General features: G+C 38.4%; 4 protein-coding genes across 6 annotated transcripts; 1 reads left to right on the top strand and 3 right to left on the bottom strand.

Annotated features, from left to right (window-relative positions):
• Nucleotides 1–1,140: 1,140 nt before the first annotated feature.
• On the bottom strand, nt 1,141–3,979 carry LOC147859629 (uncharacterized). 2 transcript variants are annotated; one of them, XM_087326261.1, is made up of 5 exons: nt 3,797–3,979; nt 3,370–3,427; nt 2,388–2,482; nt 1,444–1,488; nt 1,141–1,325 (listed from the first exon to the last, which is right to left on the bottom strand). In XM_087326261.1, exons 1-5 carry the CDS (start codon nt 3,919–3,921, stop codon nt 1,286–1,288), a joined length of 363 nt encoding a protein of 120 aa, XP_087182387.1. In that variant the 5' UTR covers nt 3,922–3,979; the 3' UTR covers nt 1,141–1,285. The 2 variants fall into 2 exon arrangements, with proteins under 2 accessions (XP_087182387.1, XP_087182388.1); XM_087326262.1 differs by lacking the exon at nt 3,370–3,427.
• A 1,030-nt stretch (nt 3,980–5,009) lies between these two features.
• On the top strand, nt 5,010–9,088 carry SWI2 (switch 2). The gene is made up of 8 exons (XM_087326023.1): nt 5,010–5,524; nt 5,634–5,740; nt 5,832–6,753; nt 6,846–7,093; nt 7,255–7,381; nt 7,469–7,744; nt 7,841–8,120; nt 8,438–9,088. The coding sequence occupies exons 1-8, from the start codon at nt 5,045–5,047 to the stop codon at nt 8,803–8,805; spliced, it is 2,808 nt and encodes a 935-aa protein (XP_087182149.1). The 5' UTR covers nt 5,010–5,044; the 3' UTR covers nt 8,806–9,088.
• Nucleotides 9,089–9,903: 815 nt separating this feature from the next.
• On the bottom strand, nt 9,904–12,079 carry PNSB4 (NDH dependent flow 6). The gene is made up of 5 exons (XM_087326457.1): nt 11,908–12,079; nt 10,733–10,877; nt 10,581–10,636; nt 10,392–10,463; nt 9,904–10,301 (listed from the first exon to the last, which is right to left on the bottom strand). The coding sequence occupies exons 1-5, from the start codon at nt 12,031–12,033 to the stop codon at nt 10,176–10,178; spliced, it is 525 nt and encodes a 174-aa protein (XP_087182583.1). The 5' UTR covers nt 12,034–12,079; the 3' UTR covers nt 9,904–10,175.
• Nucleotides 12,080–14,795: 2,716 nt separating this feature from the next.
• Nucleotides 14,796–17,881, bottom strand: LOC147859626 (uncharacterized). Of its 2 annotated transcripts, XM_087325776.1 has the most exons (7): nt 17,730–17,881; nt 17,184–17,257; nt 16,421–16,525; nt 16,139–16,207; nt 15,534–15,687; nt 15,292–15,411; nt 14,796–15,185 (listed from the first exon to the last, which is right to left on the bottom strand). In XM_087325776.1, exons 1-7 carry the CDS (start codon nt 17,787–17,789, stop codon nt 15,138–15,140), a joined length of 630 nt encoding a protein of 209 aa, XP_087181902.1. In that variant the 5' UTR covers nt 17,790–17,881; the 3' UTR covers nt 14,796–15,137. The 2 variants fall into 2 exon arrangements, with proteins under 2 accessions (XP_087181902.1, XP_087181904.1); XM_087325778.1 differs by lacking the exon at nt 17,184–17,257 and having other exon boundaries at nt 17,730–17,871.
• Between the last annotated feature and the right edge of the window lie 5,010 nt (nt 17,882–22,891).

Here is a 22,891-nt window from a genome sequence, read left to right as displayed (position 1 = left end):
CAACCATGTTTCAACCAGATGAACATCGTGTTAAGGTAAAGGAAATCTCAATATTGTTCTTTTTCAAGTCTGAATTGATGCAGAGTTTCTAGATATTTATGTATTTTAACTTTGTGCTTGAAGGGTAGTGGAGAAATCAATTAATTCCATTCAGCCTCTACCACTCACAGCTCAAAGGTTGGATTCTCATGGTGTTTTTCTTATAAATGACGGTTTACAATTTATTATCTGGTTGGGAAGTGCTGTGCCACCTGAGTTTGTAGCTCAATTATTGGGCATGGAAGCTGCAAAGACTGCAGATCTTAGCAATGTACGTTTTAACTTTCCTAATCAGAAGTCAAAATACAGGATGCTGCGCAAGATATTTGAATAGTGACACACGTAAAGAGTGGGAATTAATACAAAAGGATATTTGATTACAAATCGTTCTGGACTTTTGTAATCAATGTTAGATTAAGTTGGTGCGTAGTGGCTTCAAAGATTTGAGGGTTTACAAGTTCATCAATCTGCTGCCATATTTACAAGCAGATGTAGGATTCCCCCTTGAAGAAGATGGGACCTCGTGTTGAGTGATATCTCCCAAACCTTTATGTGTGCAGATATGTGTTGACCAATCTCTCTGCACTCTTCATATCATTGAATCGAAACCATGCTCTCAAGGGGTAGGATTCAAGATTGTGTCTTGTAATGTGGTTTGAACTTTGAAAGTTACTAATGCAAAACTCCACAGACACTAGACATGTGTTCATGGTCATCCACTAATCTGTAGAAAATTCAGTGGCTCTACCATAGTCGTTAAATTTGTACACAGGAATGATACGTATTATTTATATGTTGACCAATTCTAGCTCCTAGGAGACATGACGTTATTTATGTGTCATTGAAGGCCTTCTCATGAGCTTCAAATTTTCTCTTCCTAAACTCCAAACCTATCAAAGTGCTTCCCTTGACCTTTGAATTCTCATCTCATTTTTTGAATGTTGAACCTAAACCCAATGGATGGTGCGCAATGAGTGCTAAGTTTGGACAGATTATTAAAACAGATATTAAAAAGGTACAATTGATTAGGTGGGATGATATTTACAATTGATTATCAAATTACATTGCATTGCGCAAATAAATTGACATAGAGGTGTAGTTAATTGTACAAGATACACATTTATTTTCCCTTTAAACACGCCAAGTCAATTATACCAGATATTCTACATTTAAGTCTTTGCTATGACTTCTAATGCTTGATGAAGAATAAGGTTACAATGTGCAACCATGCTTTGTTTGGGATTGCTTATTGCCATTTAATTTCTTCTTTTAAAAGTTGTGTAGTTCTGCAAGAATAAAACCACCATGTCATTATTAGAAATGCAGAAAACTTTAGGGCATGGCAACTAAACACGCCTCCTCACAGAAAGTTACAAAATATACAAATATAAGCATGTGGATTACCTTGAGTTGATCAGATATGATAAGGTCGGAGTCATATAATTCACCCTACATAACAAATTACAAGCCAACAAAGGTCAAAAACTTAATTTGCATCTCATGAAAATTGGAATCTTCAGGAAATGTATGCATGAAGGTATCCAAAAAATGCTTTTAAACATATTTTTCACTGCCAAGTCTCCAACAATGGTTTCACGTGATACCATATACTTCTTAGTGATTCCACTTCCAAACATAATAATGTGAATTTAAATAATGCATATACCTATGCCATACTAGATGTATAATTGTAGACATACACGGAGGTATTCTGCTAGCCACATGGTTCCAATTATCCTATGTGTAGTTCCAACACTATAAGGGCCATGAGCATCAGTTTTATTCAAATTCATTCAGATGTGTGTTCATTGATGAAAAATATTTGATGGGCTGCCTCCATCTCCCGGAAGTCAGGGGTGTATAAACTATTATAATTACTATCGTTTCATTACCTCGATACCACTCAATTTCATTTCTTGCTTTGGAGGAACTTGTACTCAAACATAATCAGCCATTTGCATGGATAACTCTACATACTCACAGGTAAACATATTCAAATGCATTCATAAGAGGGATCATTAGGTAACATGTATGGAGGCACCACTCTCCGAAGTTGTATGCTAAATGCTCCATCAAAAGGGTGAAATGTGTAACTACTGTTAAAATAATAACAATCTATTGATAACCCTAGACAATCCTAGGCATGAATATACGTGTCGACACTGATTATCATAGACTATTCAAGACTTCTTTTCCGAAGACCACCCACCCTCTTTCTCACAAGGGCATTCACATACCCCTTAATTCAAGAATTTCAAACGGAAATACCAATGAAGCCTACCATTGACTACTTTACATTTAGGATTACATGCATTGCATGAAGATTTAAATAAATTCTATATCCTCACCTAGGGTTTCTACCATCAATCAATGGCGAGCCATGCATACCACTATTTGTTGCTTGGTTCATTTGTAATGTGAGTTTCACATCACCTATCATCACCTGTTAGAGAGTTCAAGTTGAAGAAATCTGTAAATTGATGATCACATTAAAAAAATACAGAAACCAACTGAGTGTGATTACAGAGAAGTTAATTGCACCATTTACCAAAAGATAAGTCAATTGGGGATGGAGAATACATTGTTTAATAATAGCCTTAGGTTTAGTGGTAAAAAACCGGGTTTAAAACCATGAGGTCATGAGTTCAACCTAGTTAATCCATTATTGGTTGGAACTTTAGATATATTTCATATATTTGCAGACATTCTTCAAAGTTCTTACCTTATTCAACAATATTATAATTAATAGTTCCTACTTAACATGTGTTTACGAGTTCAGTTTTCATAAGCCAAGCATTGAAAGAAATAGCATCTGCTTGGGAAACACTAAGAGCCAGACAAATATATAGAAAAGGCAACAGTGAAATAGACAACTGTCAAGCATAAAAACATAAAAATTGAGCATTGCATCAGTTTCCACATAACCAGATCTGCAGTGGCCAGTTATGGTTGACCCATGTTTTTCAATAACTAATTTTTACAGTCTACATTAATGCAGGCATGTCCAACTCAGGTTTATATGCATAATTTGTTAAACGGGATTTGATGCGAGCGTGTTGAACTAATGTTGCATGCCTAATTATATAAGTTTCATGTTCTATATGCATAATTATGTAATCTGACATTACAAGTATGGTTCATTATGTAAAGGAAAACTAATCAAGCTGAGACAATCATTGGCAATGTAATGGCCCTAATTCTAATGTCTGTTTCTATGTGTTTCCAAAGTGTTTTCTTTTTCACATTCCCTCCGCACATATATGCATCCAATTCTAGGCAATCAAAGGAAATAAAATCCATTCAACGTAAGTAAAAAGAAACATGTGAAACCTGCATTGAGGTGTTGTTATTATGAGGTGATAAGACAATCTCGCCACCATCACCATTTCTAGCAAAAGTGAAGCAAAAGAGAGCCGTTATATCAATCAAAACATGAGCAAAAACACCCAAATATCCCTAAATTCTTTAAGACATTACTAGAATGAATATCCCATGTACCAGAATACCCGAAGTTTTTAAAATCTTACTAGAATGAATGCCCGTTTACTGGAATACTCTGAAGTTTTCAAAAATGGCTAGAATGAATCCTCATGTAATGCTAAATTGTGTACCACTCATGGGGTATTCTGGTAGGTTTTTGAAACCCTAGGGGTATTTTGGTAAACAATCGGGCGTTTAGAAAGGTACTAAGTAAATATCCAAATAGATTGGGGCACTGAAACAAACAAAGAAAAGAAGCGGGAAGACTATGGAATACCTGAAGGCCAGACTGATCCCTTGCGAAGTATGGAAGCTTCCATGGAAGTTTCCGGAAGCTTGCAGTGTGAAAGGGCGATGAATGTGCAGTGTCAGATGTCTCGCTTTGGATTTCCTGCATGACATTCTCTGTCTCTCTCTCTGTCTCTGAATCGAATCGTCAACTTCCAGAAACGGGAAACCTTACAAATGAGATGGTCTGGTTTCCCTTAATTACAAGAATGCCCCTCTTTTCATTCGAATTCAAATATTGAATATGCTAATTACACAAACACATCAAGTAATCCGAGTTAAAATTTTCTATTAGTTAATGTTCGTTATATCATTTGTTAATATCTCTGCAGTCATAATTTTATATGAAATTTCCTTCAATTAGACTTCTCTATGGCAATCACAAATTTTCTTTGTCAATGGTCCGTTCTGATCTACCAAGCATTGTTGATATCAATGTGTGTAATAGGTCGTCTCAGAGGTGTCCAAGCCTTGTAAAACCATATAACTCTTCAGGTGTTTTTTTCCCTGTTATGTTATTTCCTTTCATTAATTAAGCAATTATTCTCAAATTTGATTAATAAACATGTATTTGAGCGAAGGCATGATAAACTTTAGACATCTTCTCGTGTGGGAAAGAGTCCATCCCTTACATGCACTCACTTTAATCTTGAAAATTATGGGCTTATCATGAATGAAAGGTATAGTTAGAAGATGGGCAAAACCCTAGCCCCAACCATTTGCGAGTTTATGCATGTGAGGTAAAGCATATACCCAAACAAGTACGATTGACTACATGCAACTATGTTTGCTACTAATTCATCACCACTCCTCGTTACATATGTTTCCAAGGACGGGTGCTACATACAACCTCCAAGCAATATTCCTTGGCCACACAACAATATGAGCTCCTATAAGCAAGGTGGAGCACATGTGACGTTATAAGGCTCGACAACTGCCTTTCTCAGTGTGTCAAGGAGTGCCCATCATGGGATCTTGGCTCTCTCTAGCTATATAGCCTATTACGCTCACAACTCGGAATACACCAATGTGCCTATAGCTAAGCTATAGTTGTGCTTTGAAGCCAACATAAAAGAAGGCCAAGGAGACTTATGAGCACGAGGGGTATGCATGTAATTTCCTAAAACGACATATACATAACATACGTATGTCACCGTGTATATGTATGTATATGTATGTATGCATGTTTGTAGATAGATGGCGAGTGTTCTCAAGTTTTTGGATGTAATCAGAGGCGATGTCGCTGAAGGATTTCAAACAGACGATTCTGCATTCGGCCAATCTCCTCAAGGGAGAAGACGAGAGAGGAGAAGAAAAACAGAAGCAGGAGCGATGGCAGAAGAGACCTCCCAAGGGCAGTCTGAGAGATCAGATAGCCTCAGTCCAACATCTTCACAAGACCTCTTTGGGCCTCTTGCCCTGTTCGATCGCTCAAATAGAGCCTCCAGCAGAAACCCTGATTCGGCCACATAAGCGAATTAGAGGCTCTGAGGCATTAGGGTTTGTTCCGGAGGTAGTTGTGGAGAAAGATAAAGAGATAGAGATAGAGATAGAAGAAGGAGAAGAAGAAGAAAGTAAGAAAATTGTTGAACAGAGCATCGTGGAAATAGAAAGGGACAGCGAAGCTGGGATGTTTATACAATCTCAATCAGAGGGACTTCAGGAACCTCTTATCTTATCGTCTCAGAATAATGCAGAAGGCACAGAGCTTGTTCAGGTGAGTTTTTTCTCACAAACTCTCTGCCCTATGTGTTTGTGTTTTTAAGGTTTATACTTACGTAATGGGGACAATAAGCAGAACTTACATTTTATTATTATTATTTTAGGTACCATCATCCATTAACAGTCGTCTAATGGAGCATCAAAGAGAAGGTGTCAAATTTCTGTATCGATTGTATAGAGAAAATAAGGGCGGTGTCCTAGGAGATGATATGTAAGAAGGGATCAAGCATTCATATTGCACTATTTTGTAACTTACATTTACACTTGTGTAGCCTAATCGTTAGACCTATATTACCTTACAGGGGGCTTGGTAAAACGATTCAAGTACTTGCCTTTTTAGCAGCTATTTTAAAGAGTCATCATATTGGACAAAGTATGATAAAGGAAAGGGAGAGATGCCACAGAAAACAGGTGCTGATTATATGTCCTACCTCAGTTCTGAGGAATTGGGAGCAAGAGTTCCATGCATGGGGAACCTTTGATGTCGCCATCTATCATGGTGTCCATAGAGACTCTGTATTGAATAAGCTAGAATCTGGAAGTTTGCAAATCGTTCTAACTAGTTTTGATACTTTCCGGATTCATGGTGATTGTTTGCTGGCTATTGGTTGGGATTGTATGGTTGTTGATGAAGCACACCGGTTAAAGAATGAAAAGTCGGAACTATATAAAGCATGTATGAGAATTCGAACGAAGAGAAGATACGGGCTCACTGGCACTATAATGCAAAACAAAATGATGGATCTTTTTAATGTCTTCGATTGGGCTGCTCCAGGATGCCTCGGCACACGGGAACACTTCAGGGAGTTCTACGATGAGCCTCTAAAACAAGGTCAAAGAATAAGTGCACCAGAAAGGTTTGTAATCATTGCTGATGAGAGGAGGCTCCATCTGGCCAGAGTACTTAAGAAATACTTGCTTCGGAGAGAAAAGCATGATACTATTGGTCACCTAATGATGGGGAAGGAGGATAATGTTATCTTTTGTAAAATGAGCTCTTTGCAATGCAAGGTTTATAAACGTTTACTTGCGAGTCCTGATTTTCAGTCCCTAATAAATAAGGATAAACCTTGCACATGTGGCAGTCCTCTTATGTGTGCTGAGTGCTGCCATCGAATGGTTCCAGATGGCATTATTTGGTCATATTTGCATAAGGAGAGTGTGGATGGTTGTGATTCTTGTCCATATTGTATGGTGTTGCCATGCTTGACAAAGCTACAACAAGTATGTTACTATGAACATTAAGAATTTTCTGTATTTGTCGTTTTCATTCTTAACTAAGAATTGATGAGTTTTTATGTTTTTGTGGTGTTTAGGTGAGTAATCATCTGGAGCTCATAAAACCAAATCCAAAAGATGATCCAGAGAAGCAGAAGAAAGACCAAATGCTTGCTGAGCTTGTCTTTGGGGAGGATGCAAATCTTATTGGGGGTGTATCTCAAGATGAGAGTTTTCTTGGCCTTAGTGATTCTCAGCACTGCGGCAAGATGAGGGCATTGGACCTTCTGCTAGCTCATTGGTTGCAGCAGGGTGATAAAGTCCTCCTTTTCAGTTATTCAGTTAGGTACCAAGTTCGTTTTTTATGACATATTCCTATCATGAGGTTCAGACCTCACATAAGTGCATTTAGAAATTATAACCACACTTGGCTTATCATGACTTCCTACATGTGAGACAATTATTATTTATACACTTGTCTCACTGTGACAATGTTGTTTTTGGCAGGATGCTTGATATATTAGACAAGTTCTTAATTAGGAAAGGCTATTGTTTTTCTCGTCTGGATGGTTCTACAGCCATGAGTATGCGACAATCACTGGTGGATGAGTTCAACCGAAGTCCAAGCAAGCAAGTATTAATAATTTCTTTGGTTCCAGGAATTTGGTGGAGATATACGTGAATAGTAAAGTGATTTGTAAAAATATTTACTATTTTATAGGTTTTTCTTATCTCAACAAGAGCTGGTGGCTTGGGATTAAATCTAGTGAGCGCGAATAGAGTTGTTATTTTTGATCCCAACTGGAATCCAGCTCAAGACTTACAAGCGCAGGATCGATCATTTCGGTTTGGACAAAGGAGACATGTTATAGTGTATCGGCTTCTTGCTGCAGGCTCGTTAGAAGAACTTGTCTACAGCAGGCAGATATATAAGCAACAACTTTTCAATATTGCAGTTTCTGGAAATTTGGAAAAGCGTTATTTTGATGGCGTACAAGTATGTTTTTGAGTGGATCTAATCATTTTAATAATGATCTTACATAAATGATTAACTAGATTGCTCAATGCTGGAAGTTATTTTAAATATATGTAGGACTCCAAGGATAATAAAGGAGAGCTTTTTGGGATAAGCAATTTATTCAGAGATCTATCTGAGGAAGCATTTACTAGTGAGATTATTGAGGAACATGACAAAAGAATACTGAGCTATGCTGCTAAAGGAAATAGAGCTAGGAATGATAAAGGATTGACAATCAGTCAAAGAAGAAATGCAAGAGCCATGGATGGAACAGATAGATCTGGGAAGCTGAGTCAACCTTGTAAGAATCAACCAGCTCAAAAGAACAAGGTTGCTTTAGTGCTAAGAAATGCAGGTGTGTTTCTTTTGAATCCATTTTATGTCCTTTATTATTTGTTTCCCGCCTTGCATGATATTCCTCTTATATAAGGTGTCTTCCTTGTTGAAAATTTCAAATTACATCTCCTAGTGTGCACACAGACTGCACAAATATGAGGTTCATTGCTGAGCTTTCTTTAACAGGGACTGTAAATCAGAAGAAAGGAAATTAAAATGTTGAAAGTTAATGCTATTCTATCTCTGCTGGGCGTCTTTCATTTAGCTTAATTAATACAACACTAGCTGTTAGTGTTGCAAACTTAAATCCATGGATTGTGTATATGCATTTTTCAGGAGTTGTATATGCACACCGAAATGAAGATGTTGTGAATTGTATGTCAAAGGCGAAGTATAGAGTATCTCCCAACAGCAAGCAAAAGTCTGAACAGCAGATGGTATGCCTAGAAGAGGAAAACAGTTCCAGAGTTATTTTTGACGGTTTGGAAGAAGAAAATCAGTGTTTAAAGAACGATCATTCAAAGTTGAAGGCAGGTTTAGATAAGGTTGGCGAAGGGAAACCTTTGAGCAAGGAAGATCAGTTTGCATCCCTAGCTAGCTTTAAGGGCATGGATAAGACTCAGTTCTCTAGATGGCTGTTATCCGTATCTGAAGCAGAAAAACAAGAACTGCTATTCAATTTCAAGCAAAGGAAAAAAGTCTGAGGAATTTCATTGTGTATTGTTTGTTCTATGATTCTCAACTTAAATTAACAAAAGGAAAATTCATCGATTATGCTTACAGTTCACCTGCTTCTCAACTTCAAGCAAACAGCAAAGAAGTCTCAGATCCTTTTCTTGTGAATTTTAGCAGATGAATTTTGGGAAATTTAGTGTCCTTTTCAGTACAACAAATATTAACAAAGATAACATGTATTAAAGAGAGTTGTTTATTATTTGAAGTTATTCTTCATCTACTAATGTTATTGAGCCCATGACGTAGAAAGCATTCACCTTTTTCTGTAGTTTCTTGTACAAAATTTCTCTTTTACATTTGTTTTACCTTAAAATTGATGCATGTTTCTCTTTATGATGAACTAGTAAAGATCATCTAGGTGGCTACCAAGCAGTTAATCCACAGGGTAGTGAATACATTCAATGGAAAGCCACACTCACGAGGTATATCAGTATCCATTAGGAACATTGTTTTGGGATGGTTAGCCCAGTTCATTTTAGAAGTCATAGTAAATGGATTCTACATTCTTGTGCAATCTACTGTTTGACCATATCATTGGGGAAGTGTCTAGGGTAGTACTTTTTGGATATATTGCTGAATATTGGATTAAATTGCTCTAGTAGGTACGTCTCATTCATCAATTTATTTCATGTATCCTCAAATTCAAGATCATTGCTAAGTCAACATTAGGTTATTGACAACTCCGTGCACATTTGGTAGTCATTTTCAAGCTGGCTTAATTTTTATTTCGACTTACAAATAACCATACATAATATGCATGAAAACTGTACTTAGGAGGACAAGGGTCTCATGACTACCTTACATATGCTTTGGGTCACTGATAGTGCAATGTGTAAACCCCGGTCTTCTATTCATCCTAGAAACACCACATTTCGTCAGAAACAAATAATCTTTCCCCTGTGCATGTATACATTCCTTTCACACAGCATTGCAGAAAGGGCACAACTTTTATGTTATGTAATCGTCTTTTTATGATACATGAATGCTGCTGTTTATGCTCTATAAGCAGCGTGTATTGTTGGTTGGGGCATTGGATGACTGATAATGTGAAAACTTCATCCTATATATTTGTAAACAAAATTTCTCCTCGTTTGAATGCATACATTCCTTTCAAGGAGCTTTTCAAAGAAAGCACCATTTTTATGTTTTTGTTCAACATTTTAAGATATACAGTGCATAACTGTTGTTTATGCTCTATAAGAATATATGATACAACGAAAGTTAGCTTTTGAGCTCTCCATGGCTACCACCCATAAGACATTGGCTTTTGGTTTCCTGCGCTTCCATAGCATCTATACAAGTACTATTTCACAAGGGGCCATATCCTTGTTTGATCCATTCAAGCCAATTCCTTTTCCTTCTTGGATTCCTCAATTTCTCTTATTTCTCCTACTCGCTCTTCAATTTCCCTCGCAAGTTCCTCCCTCCATAACTCCTCTCTAGCCTCCACACCCTCTTCGTCCTCCTAAGGAACAACGACATGTTCATTCTGTTTGAATATTTTGATGATACCATATGAAAAGGTTCTGGCTCAGATTAGAGTCAAATTACTTACACGGGTGTATATCCAATTGCCGGTTCCATCACCACCAGCTCCTCTATAAGTATCACCATCATAGAAAGGATCCTGACATACCGGATTATATGTGAGATTATAAATGATGAATAGAGATCACGTCATTGGAAAGCATTGTGATACTAAAGACCATTCAGACTTCCTTTGTGCAATTTGATTAGCACTCACATTCATGGATGCAAAGACACAACAGCCCCAGCAGAAAAAGAGACTAAATGCCAAATCTGCAGAAAATAATCAACCTTGCAAGTAGTCATAATTCGCCTCAAAATTAAAATCTTATATATGGCACCAAAACGGTGTATATATGAGGTCCTTACAAATGTTCTTTAGAGTTTGATGATCTAAAGTCCAATCATTAAATGTTGAGATGAATTCATACTTCTCGGGGTCTGCGGCAATGGAAAGCAAAGGTAATGCTGCCACTGGGTTGAGTCGATTAACTCTCCTCTCTCCAAGATTCAACTGTTTGAAATGCCACAGTATAATACAGTTTATTGTTTCCATGACCATTGAAATTTAAACTTCAAGACATTTAACATGTGATTGATTCTTAAAGGGCATTTAGAATACAACCAACCACTAATATGTGATTGATTTTTAAACAATTGTGTCATAGAGAGGAAATTTCTTAAGCTAGGTCAAAATGGTGCAATTGTTTTCTACAAAGCAACATATCTTGCTTGCATTTGATAGATTCAATTAACATTTGTTGACAAATTGATGAATCTCATGTCACAGGCTTGCATAATTTTTCCTAATATCTTTGTCTATACTCTATAGTGCACAAATACTCATCAAAACTTCCCCAGTTTGTTGCAAAAGTTCTGAGAATAGGTAGAAGTCCTCTAGGCCTTAATGGAAACAAGAAAGACGGTGATGCCTATCCAGAAAGCCAAGGATGTCAGTCAAGCAAATGACTATTCATGGTGAATTATAGTGAATCCAAATTTATGAACAGTCAGATGAATTCAAGAAGACCTATATGATCTACTTTGCATCCAAATCAGTCATGCACTTGGAAGGTGGTTTTGAAACCTTGGGATATGTACAATATAATCATTTATTTCCAAAGCTCCCTTTCTGATTGGCAAGACCATATTCACGCTTCTGAATCTATCCATGATATGTTATGATTCCTATAGCCTCATATGGACTTTTCATGTTGTAGACAGTTACCCATAGCAATTCTTGCTCATAGGAATTCTCAAGGGATTCTATAATGTTTGCATTATCTACTTCTATCCTAGAATCAGAATATCTCCTTTTTATCTCATATATGATATGTTATCAAGCTTAATTTCTATATGAGGTGACCAAAGCGTTTCTTTCTTGCTGTTCACAAATCAGATAATTTTCAGCAGTAGTTCAGAGGACAGTATCCTCCTTTCTTGATGAGCTTCGAAATCAACATGGATTGAGTGTTAAGATCGGGTGGATCAAGTTATAATCCATATCCACACGTAGGTGTACAGGAAAACGGACACACACATACCTGCGAGAAGGAGAGAGGATTAGAAGGAGGACCAGAGACAGAGAAACGTTGCTTTTGGCGTTGATGGAGCGAAGGAAGGAAGCTTCCACAGCTCAAAGATGCTGCAACTCCTGTAGGAATCGCCATTCTTTCTTTCTTTCCTGTTCTGTGCACCACTCGATTCTCCTATCAACTGCTCTTCTCTCTCTATATGTATAGATATACGTACATATATATGTGTACATATATACATACATATATGTATAATACATGTATACATACATACATGTAATGATGTATGTATATATATATATTGTGGTGTCCCTTTCATGCAAGAGCATGCATTTGAACACACCACTCTTTTAGCCACTCCCGTTTAGCACATCACCCATTTTAGCCCACACTTTTAGCACACCATTTTGGGACACGTGTAGCTAGGCCGTCCCAACCCAAAATGGGTTATTTATATCTTCTATATATTGAATGTTAAGTATGAAGCTAGCTAGACTGGTTTTGACCTCTTATGTGCATTTCACATATTGGTGGAGATGCGGGGTACCAATCCCCCATATCCAAGCATCCGCCTCTTCCGCTTCGTAGGTAGCATCGCCCTCACCGCCATCACCGACACTCTTGTTAGTCTCTTGTAGTATCTCTTCTATTAGCACCACCTTAGTTCACTAGTTAGGCCTCCCGATATCCACCGCTTCATCATCAACATCGCTTCATTGTCTCTATTTTTTAGTTTCTTTCGTGTTCGTGTTCGTGTTCTAGTTCCTGGTGAGGGCCGCATGGCCGCTCACGCCCGTTCGTGTTCGAGTTCTCGATGAGGGCCGCACATGGCCGGTTGCTCACTCCAACTATTGTTCGTGTTCCAGATCCCGGTGAGGACCGACATGGTCGCTCACGCCCGTTCGTGTTCGAGTTCTCGATGAGGGCCGCACATGGCCGCTCACTCCCGTTCGTGTTCCTGTTCCCAGTGAGGGCCGCATGGTCGCTCACTCCCGTTTGTGTTCCAGTCTCCGGTGAGGACCGCACATGGCCGCTCACTCCAACTATTGTTCGTGTTCCAGATCCCGGTGAGGACCGCATGGTCGCTCATGCCCGTTGTTGTTCATGTTCCAGTTCCCGGTGAGGGCCACATGGTCACTCACTCGTTCGTGTTCCAATTCTCGGTGAGGACAACATGGTTGCTCACGCCCGTTGGTGTTCGTGTTCCAACTCTCAGCGAGGATCGTTCTAGTTCCCGGCAAGGACCACACATGGTCACTCATGCTCCTCAATCTCTTGTTTTTTTGAGGGGGGAAATGTGGTGTCCCTTTCATGCAAGAGCATGCATTTGAACACACCACTCTTTTAGCCACTCCCGTTTAGCATATCACCCATTTTAGCCCACCCTTTTAGCACACCATTTTGGGACACGTGTAGCTAGGCCGTCCCAAAATGGGTTCTTTGTATCTTCTATATATTGAATGATAAGTATGAAGCTAGCTAGACTGGTTTTGACCTCTTATGTGCATTTCACAATATACACACGTGTGCCTCCCCACCTCTTCCCTCTTTGCTGATGTGATAACACACAATTATGTTAATTGTATGCATGTGAGAAAACCCCTCGGCCTCTCTTTATCTTGATTAATCATGGAAAGATGAAGTAGAAAGCTTTGGAAAGACCCATCGAAGAGACCCATTGGAGATTGGTTTTTGAAACCCCCATATTGGAAGCCCACACTCCATTTATGAATGTCCAAATAGGTCTAGACACTCGACGAGTGATTACAGAACGTGCGATATGTGCTCTGTTGACACCATACAAAAGAAACACAATCCAAGTGCAATATTGAGTCCCTCCACTGGGTAATCCCCCCACCATAACCCTACAAAATGAAAACGTTAGCTTGAAATGGAAGACAAGAATGCCAACCCATCTCAAACACACTTGCCATCACGTGATGGACTTTGAAATTCCCCATTTTCTCACATGCCCATGTATTAATTTGTGATAGACATAACTTATTTTGTGTTTGCCTAGGATCTTATGTCCTAGGTCTCTCTCTCAAAAGGTATAAAATTGACCTTGGGCTAGGCCCCATCTCATGGTTAAGGCCTTAAGATATATTTTCATATATTATTAGTATTTTTTCCTAACCGCCTTTTGAATGGGTGTGATTGTTCACGCAATAGTTGTTTCTATAATTGTCTCTAGGTGAATAGAACCAAGCATGAAGAAAAACAAAGACCACGTTTTTCTAATCTTTGGATGATTGAAACAGTTTGACATCATCTTTGTCTATATTCTATGTTTGTTGTCGTGTAATCCACTATCGACAGAGTCACTTATCCGGCAATGGGTGCACAACCTTTGGCAGATAACACTCACAGATAGCAATTTATCTCCTCTGGACATAAAAAATATATCCATCTATCCTCATAACTCTCTTTCCCTCTCCTTGTTATTTTCAAGCCTTATGATTGCAGAAAGTAACCTAATTACCCGATCTTTCACTTATTTATGAAGTCCTACATATACATAGGCCTTTTTCTTTCTTTTGGTGCATATGGTTAATATTCAATTGATAATTCAAATATGATACTTTTGGGAATCAAGTCTCTAGAACAATTTGGGAAACCTCAAAGTATTAGTACACAATCATAGAGACTAAAATTGGTTATCTCTCAATATGTTTATTCGTAAGTCAAGTATTAGTATCAAGGCAAGGTTGAATGCTCAACCACTTGTTACCTAAGGCTCTATGCCAGGCATAGTGAACTCACATAGTGCATCCTTAGCATGGTATATAGAAGTCACGATTTTGTGTGTTTCCAAGTATAAAAGTATAAAACAGGTGTAGGAATTTGTTAGTGCACAAATAAATGGAAGTATCATATACTAATTCAGTGAATCTTACTGAATATGAAGGTTAATATATGATTGTCCAATGTTTTTGACATAATCACATTCATGGCCAGAAAAGGACATCAATGCCAGAATTCCTTTCATAAATTGAGTTAACTCCATGAGTTCTAAATTATGTGATATTTCATCAATGGAAAACACAAATATGTCACAGATAATGCACATCACAATGTCAATTAACACCCATCAATCAATATCAAAGCTTAGTCACCAGCTTTGCTCGTTTGATTAATGGTCACACAACCACATTTTAGTCATCTATGTGCAGCAACCATCCTATGTGGGTCACTCATTTCTTCAACATATTTGATTGCAAGCCATCTTATTCCTTCAATCAGCTTCTCATTGCCTTTTGGAGTATCTTCATGATGGTCGCAACATCCTGTTCCAAAACAAATAGCACACAATCCTTTAAAACCCGAATCCCATAACGACAATATATCTAGAAAATGCTTGAACCAAAAAACCGTACAGAAACAGAATTTTACCTGTGCACCTGAAAAGGTGTAATGATCGTTAACAACAAAGAATGGAACAGAATGTATATCACGTTCAGATTTTGCAGCTTGATCTTGCTTGATCACCTCTTCTTTCCCTTCATTAGACATCTGCAAAGAACCATGTAGAGTTTGTATATGTGGGCTTACATGTATTTCTCACCAGTAACAAATTTCACATTAATTTGTTGAAAGACTAGATATCTAGTATAAATTGCATTGAAGCTACATACAAGATAATGCCTTGCTTCAATAAGCCCCAGCTGATCAGCCGCAGTACATAGAACCTCCAAGTTTGATATGTTTAACCCCTGTTCATAAGTCATCTCAAAGAGCTTCTGTTTTGCCTCGCCACCTTTGCCAACAGTATCTGCAAGGAGTACTAATCTGGAAGAGGATAAGAAAAGGAAAAATATCTCCTTATCTTGTCATGGAAACAAAACCTAGAACCATCCAGTTTGAACCACTAACATTTCCTTTTCATGGAATCAGAACATTGTTCAAGTGCGATTTTTGTCTTGCAACCTTAAAAGCATAAGCTACCATTACATTATCCTATCAATATTTCTAATAAAGTAAGCTTGGAAGTCTACACAAATATGTCGTTAGACGGTAGTTTGAACTACCATTTCCTTTTCATGGAATCAGAACATTTTGCAAGTGTGATTCTTATCTTGCAATCTTACAAGCATAAGCTACCATTACATTATATCAGTATTTTTAATAACATAAGCTTGGAAGTCTACACTCAATATGTATCTAGATGTTTAAAGCCTCTCATATATAATGTGCAAATGGAGATGCTTCCACAGTGTGCTCATGTATGGTCTTATTTTACCTATGAGCATGAAGGGTATTGGGCCACCACTTCCAATCTTTGAATTGCAGACCATCCTTAGCAGCAGACCTACGAGAAAATATGAACTGGTGACATGAGGATTTCGATCTCAATCAGATTTGCAGACATGATTCAACTTTTATTGACTACTATAATGATGAAGCTTATAGCAAAGTGGTCAATGTCTGTGGTCTGGCCACCTTATCATCAGAAAAAGGAAACAAATGAAAGCTAAAAACATTATCTTGAACAATCTCTATCTATGCATGTGTTCTATACTACCTTCTTAATGACGTGGTCCAACCATCAGAACCCCATCTACGTTGATTGTAAGCCAAATACTCCTCCCCTGCCTTCTTTGTATTGGGATCAATCATGTAGGGGTGCCTACACAATACCATGTAAATGTGTCTGAATTGTTTGTATTTAGATAGTATAAAAGACAGAGAAGATAGGTCAAATTGGAAAACTACTATTCATGGGTTATTTTTTGTAAAAAGATGAATCCACTCCCCCTTTTCCTTGTCTCGTATGTTTATATTTACATCTCTGTAAAGAGATGGTTGTAAACCCTCATGGGCTTTAGCCTCTTAAACTCTTATCTCAGTTATTTTCGGAGTCATGCGTACATGTACACATTAACACACACCCACACTGGCATGTACATATATACACATCTGTGTTGCATATATTAATTTATTCTCCTAAATAATACGTGTATATTCACTACATTCTTTTCATGCACACCAAGTTCCTAATTTCTTAGAATTAGCATTCCAAGTGACAATTTATTACCAATGCTGCGTAGGTTCACTTATTTATTACACATCTCTGCCACATATGTTAACATATTTTCCGAAATTATTAGTATATCCACTACATGGGCTCCAAAAACCTGTTCCCTTACAAGTTATAGAATTACAATTCCAGTGGAGAATTTATATTTTAATCATTTTCTTGAACATGGACATTCATACATTTCTTAACCACTATAATTTATAAATTTCTTTAACATTGACATTTTTGAGATGGTAATTTAGCTCACCAATGTACTGCGACTTGGCAAGGGTGATCTGTAGCATTTGTATTTAATAACTCTATGGCTTTATCAAGACGTGCCTAAAAAAAGGAAAATGTAAGTCCACGCAACTATCATCTAAAACCAGTTAATCATAGAACTTTGGTACGTGAAAACATTCAAACTTCAAGTATAGACAATAAAAACGGATAGCATCAATACATATTTTTCCACAGGACACTTTATCATACACATATATCTCTTAAACCCACCAAAAGATGATGTGTTCATCTGGCTTTTGTTCTTCTAGTTATAGCACTGTACTTTCTGCCAGATTTTGTATTCATTGTTCTTCTGTTTCCAGACCAGAAAAGTATAAAATCGTACGTTTCAGATGCAAAGACACGTCGTGGCTTGAATCAAAGTTGAATTCCGTGCTTGTAAGTTATATATACACCCATCCTACACTGCTACAAAGAAAGAAGCGATGAACGTTTTCTAGCATCTACGAGAGGCAGATACACAGAGAGAGAGAGAGAGAGAGAGAGAGAGAGAGAGAGAGAGAGAGAGAACCTTGCCAACATAGCACCATGGACAGGCCAAGTCGCTCCACGCATCTACACGTATCGACATCTTCTCTTCTGTCAGTGTTCTTGAAAATTCTGGTCTTCAAAATCTTATGATCAGAGATCCTGTCCGATGATATTATACATTGTTTGCTGAAGAGATGAAAAAAAGCAAAGATTCACACAAACAAGACACCCCCCCCCCTCCCTTCCCTTCCAAACATCCTTCTCAAGTCTCATGCACACCACATCGCTAAAAATCCCAATTATACACACACACACACACACATTCTAGTTTTACCGAAAATTGCGAAGATACCCCCCATTTTCTTCTATGGCTTAGCAAACATACCCTTCAATCATGGCCATTACCCAAGAGACCCCTCTTTTTCACTAGTCGTGTCAAAAGGAAGAGGGTGGGTAGGGTATTTTGGAAAAAGTGCTAGCAAATGCTTTATGGTTGTTATGTAAATCACAAATCTTGGTGGAAAAACATGCTTACAAGTATATAGAGCTCTAGTCTTTTACTTAGGCAAAGGTTATTCCTATGGATATGCTTATTAAGTCACCTCATATTGAGTATAGAGAGGGATTTGGAATAACGAGGATGCCAAGGATCCATGGTTGGAAATGACTCTAGTTTTCTATACATGGATGGAGTATTCATTGGGATTGAATGTTGAGGTGCCCGATTGATTGAATGGATCATTAATAAATTGAGGGATAAGTTCATGTATTACAAGTCACGATCTTGGTCATTTTATGTATGCCTTAAAGTTCTACAATGTATAATTATGAAAGCCATGATATTATATTATTTTCCGTTGCTATTATAGACAAAGAAGGATATGCATTCCGTTTTGCAATCTCTTATATATTTGTTGTGAAGAAAGAGGGATCACATGGTTGTGTAGAACCATCTAGCAACCCTAAGTGCATGAGGGAAACTGCAATAGTGGACTCATCTATACATATGACGACTCGTAAATTTTTGTTATTGCAATGCATGTGTTCACACTCACAACCATGTCTATCTATTATCCAATATTTCATTGAGAAGGAGGGTGTAACATACAAGGGGACAACATTTAATACATCATGCTGACAATTGCTTAACAAAAGTACTCCACTTAAAATTCCTCATTCTTCAAGTGTTCAATGCTAGGTTGTCTCATGGCACCCATATGCCGTGGGGAGAGATTTGCACTTAGTTTAATTGCTTGTTTTATTTGGGGGTTAAAGAGGAGGTAGATATAGTTAAGGCTCAATCTCGAAAATTTCTAGAGTTTGTTGATTGAAACAATTATTATGTGTATTGCCCAATTATGGGGTTAGTTAGCAACAACTATAGAATATATCATTGATCCAAGGGGCTTTACACATACAAAACGAAAAGCAACCCTGAGTCGATTGACATTTACATGGTCATACATCCTTTTTATGATGTGAAACAAAGTCCACATCTAAATTGTCACTTCTAGCAAAGGTCCTCATTTGGAGAGTATTGAGTGGGGGTTTGCCTTTGAGATTAGGTGTAAAGGGAGGTGGATCAACAACATGCAATAGTTTCTTTTGCACTATTCAAGTGGAAGATAATAATCATCGTTTTATATAATGTTTGATTGCCCACTAAATTTCGGGTTATGTTTCTCACGTTTAAGGTTACATTTCTCATATTTGATTAGTTTTGACATGTTGTTATTTAGCGTAAAGACAATGGGTGTTTACATGATTCACATAAGGTTGACTCAAAATTAGAGATGGAGATCTGTTTTCCTATTTCTGAGATATTAGGGATAACATCATAATTGAGACTAATATGCAATGCTTTTGTATTTAATGGTAGCAAGTTAAAATTATTTCGTCGATAAGGTGTTCGCCCTGCTTATTAACGATTCAACATGTCCCACAAACGGATGTAGCTTAGTTGATAATGTTGTGCAGTGGAGATCATAAGGTTATGGCTTCAAACTCCTTACATTCTAAAAATGGTATCTAGTAAATTAGCCCAAATGGATATAGCCTAGTTGATATTGTTATTCAAGAGAGACCAACAAACAAAATATCATGGGTATAAAAATAGGTCATTCCCGTTGTTTCTGCTTGTGTAGCAAGGTCAACGAATAACGAAACGAAACTTTTAAAATACCCAGAAGTCCAAAGTTTTTTTTAAAGAAGATGGGTAAACATCTATGGGTAGACGCTAAAAATGTTTGTTTCATCGTCACAACACCTTGGGGAAAAAAAAATCCATAGTTGCAACCAACTAAAAATAGGTTTCTGGAAAGAATTGAACAAAAATCTTGTATCGAGAATATCCACTTTGATTCTATTATTAACACTGCAATTTCGAATCGATTAATTTTGTTCACCAAATCCAAATTTAATAATGCCTACTTGCAATGTATTGGTAGACATAACAAATGGCTTTCACTTAAAACTCATACTTATGTCTAACACCCATCTTGAGCTCTTTCCATTGTCAACCATGTATGTGCTTTGGGCGTTGTGCGTGTGCACTAATATGTAACTCATATGTGTTGGGGAATATACATGTTAATTGCAAGATCCCATCACTAAGAAACACAAAGAATATACTAGTTTTAAATCCACATGCCAAACGAATAAATACAACTATTTGCCACGACAATGCTCGATAAAATGTGAAATCAAAAGAAGAATGTGGGCACGACCACCCTTGGATAAAACATTAATCAAGGAAAGGTAACAACCTAAAAAGAGACAGTGAGTTGACATTAATATGATACAATAATCAATACCACCCAATCTACCATCGAAGATGGCTAGTTCTTTCTACAGTGATCGGAAGCAATGGCACACATCGGTGGAGACTTCGATAAATAAAATTTGAAGCTTTGCTATACTACAACTAACATGTTCCTCAAGATAGTCCTTTGTCAAGGTAAAATATTAACATTTGATTATCATAAGAAGTTAAGTTTGCACTCATGATAAGGTTCATTTCATGTACAATGATTGCGATATGATTTTTTTTATTTTTTTTGGGGGGGAGCGTGGGGGCCCCACATAAGCCAAGTTTGGTCTATGATAGAGGGACACTTATACAGTTTGCACCATGGTGGAGGGATTGTTATTGGTTTGTCATAACCCTACCTTAGGAGCCTCTCACAGGTTTCTTCTCATACACCTAAATCATGACCCTCACACATGACTCGAAAGTATTGAGAATTCTTGCTCATCGTATGCAACAAATCAACAGTAGTCCCATATCTCAAGGGTCTTTCTCACTACCCACACAAACAATACAAACATCCGGTTAAATGAAATGCATTTTTATTTTAGATTGAAAAAAACGATGTTAGCTTTTATGACATGGCAATCATCATTTAGTCAATTGACTTAATACATAATTGGAAAGGGAACATGCCTCTGGGTTTGAAGGGGCATGACAATTGGGCACCAAACGAATCCTAAAATTTTCCCTCGGTTGTTGTGTACAATCATCATGTTTTTGGGCTTTTTAGGTAATTGCAGAGTAGGAACTAGGAAGCAACTATGTAGTAAACAATAGACACAGTATAAAAATAATGGATTATGTATACAAAAAATGTAGAGGTTTGTTGAGCGGCAAGCTCAACTGGAGCCGGATCGGCTGAATAAGCCTGAGCCGGCAAGCAAGACAGATTGGTAAGTTGTGAGCAACCGAGCCGGCAAGCAACAAAGCTAGTGAGTTGGGGAGCCGGTTTGCCGAATCCAATCAGTAACCGGAAGCCTCGTACTAGTGTAGACTACTAGGCAATTATAGTCTCGTAGTAAGTGTCAGATGCTCGTGTGAGCATTGAAGTACGTGGTACTTCTGTCAGTCCCACGAGGACTTGTATAAATAATGCTACTGAGCATAGTTGTAAGTACAGAGTGTTTTTATATATTTTTGAATATAGCTTTGAGGTTCTGCTCTCTCTGTCTCTCCCGTGTAATCTGTGTATTCCTTGCTTTCTCTGTTTTCTAACGCTTCCGCAAGTAATCGTTTACATGTTATCAGAGCGCGAGGGTTGAGAACCTCCTCTACAACCGACAAACGCTTGAAAGCAAACCCTAACAGGTCGTAAAATAGAAGACAAAGAAGTGACAGATAGAGGGATGGCTAGCTCGCTCCCTGTGGAGAAACTCGATAGATACAACTATGCATCTTGGTCGTATAAGATGCACCAGTACCTGCTTGGGCATGGCTACTGGAGTTTCGTCGAAGGAGCCAACAAAACAGCACCTGATGCGGCACATAAGGACTTCCCAGTGTGGGAACAATCGGCAAGCAGAGTGATGTACTGCTTCGTGTCTAGTGTTAGAGACCAGTTGCTGAGCCACATCCGAGACGCCAAGACGCCGAAGGAGGCTTGGGGAAACCTGAAGAAGGTTTTCGCCGCGAGCACTACAACCCGGAAGCTGCAACTCCGAGAGGAGTTAAGCAATGTCCGACAGAAGGACATGTTGGTGGCGGATTACACGGTCCGGATGACTCGCTTGCCTCTATCAACGTTACCGTAGAGGAAGACGAGATGGTACAGGTCTGTCTTGGGGGCTTGACGTCTAAGTTCAGAGCATTTCGAACGACAGTATGTACAAGGGAGAATACGCCGTCATTTTTCGACTTACAGTCGATGCTCCTTGTAGAGGAGAACCATGCCGGTGTGTCAACTAGCGCACCCATTGACAGCCGGATGCTGTACACGAAAGCGGATTGGTCCCGTGGGTGTGGTGGACGAGGCGGCCGGCAAGAGCAAGAATGAAGGCACAGAGAACGTGCCGATAGCAGTTCCGGGACTTCCACAAGCAGGGGGAGTCAAGGTGGTGCCGGAGGCCGGCAAGACAAATCTGCAACGGAATGCTGGTATTGTGGTAAAAAGGGCCATAGAGAAAGCGAGTGCTGGAGAAAACGCTGTCGCGTTATTACGCGCGTACGTGGAGAACAAGGCGGGACCACTGGGGCCTTGGACCGAGGAAAAAGTGGGGAAAAGAGAGAGAGAGGGAGAGAGAGACACACTCACACACGGATAGACAAAGAAGCGCACGGGAACGCAGCCCAATCAACACAAGAGACACAAGTTGGGTAGGAGATAGAGTATAAGAACGCGTATATAAATATATGTATGCAGATGTCTCGAGCGGTTATAGCCGATCAGGTCGGCG

This window comes from Azolla caroliniana, unplaced genomic scaffold, assembly GCF_043228905.1.
Source record: "Azolla caroliniana isolate FFs.n. ecotype wild unplaced genomic scaffold, voAzoCaro1.0.p SCAF_10, whole genome shotgun sequence".
Lineage (NCBI taxonomy): Eukaryota > Viridiplantae > Streptophyta > Polypodiopsida > Salviniales > Salviniaceae > Azolla > Azolla caroliniana.
The sequence above is the reverse complement of the archived record's forward strand: the minus strand, read 5'-3'. Positions and strand labels throughout refer to the sequence as shown.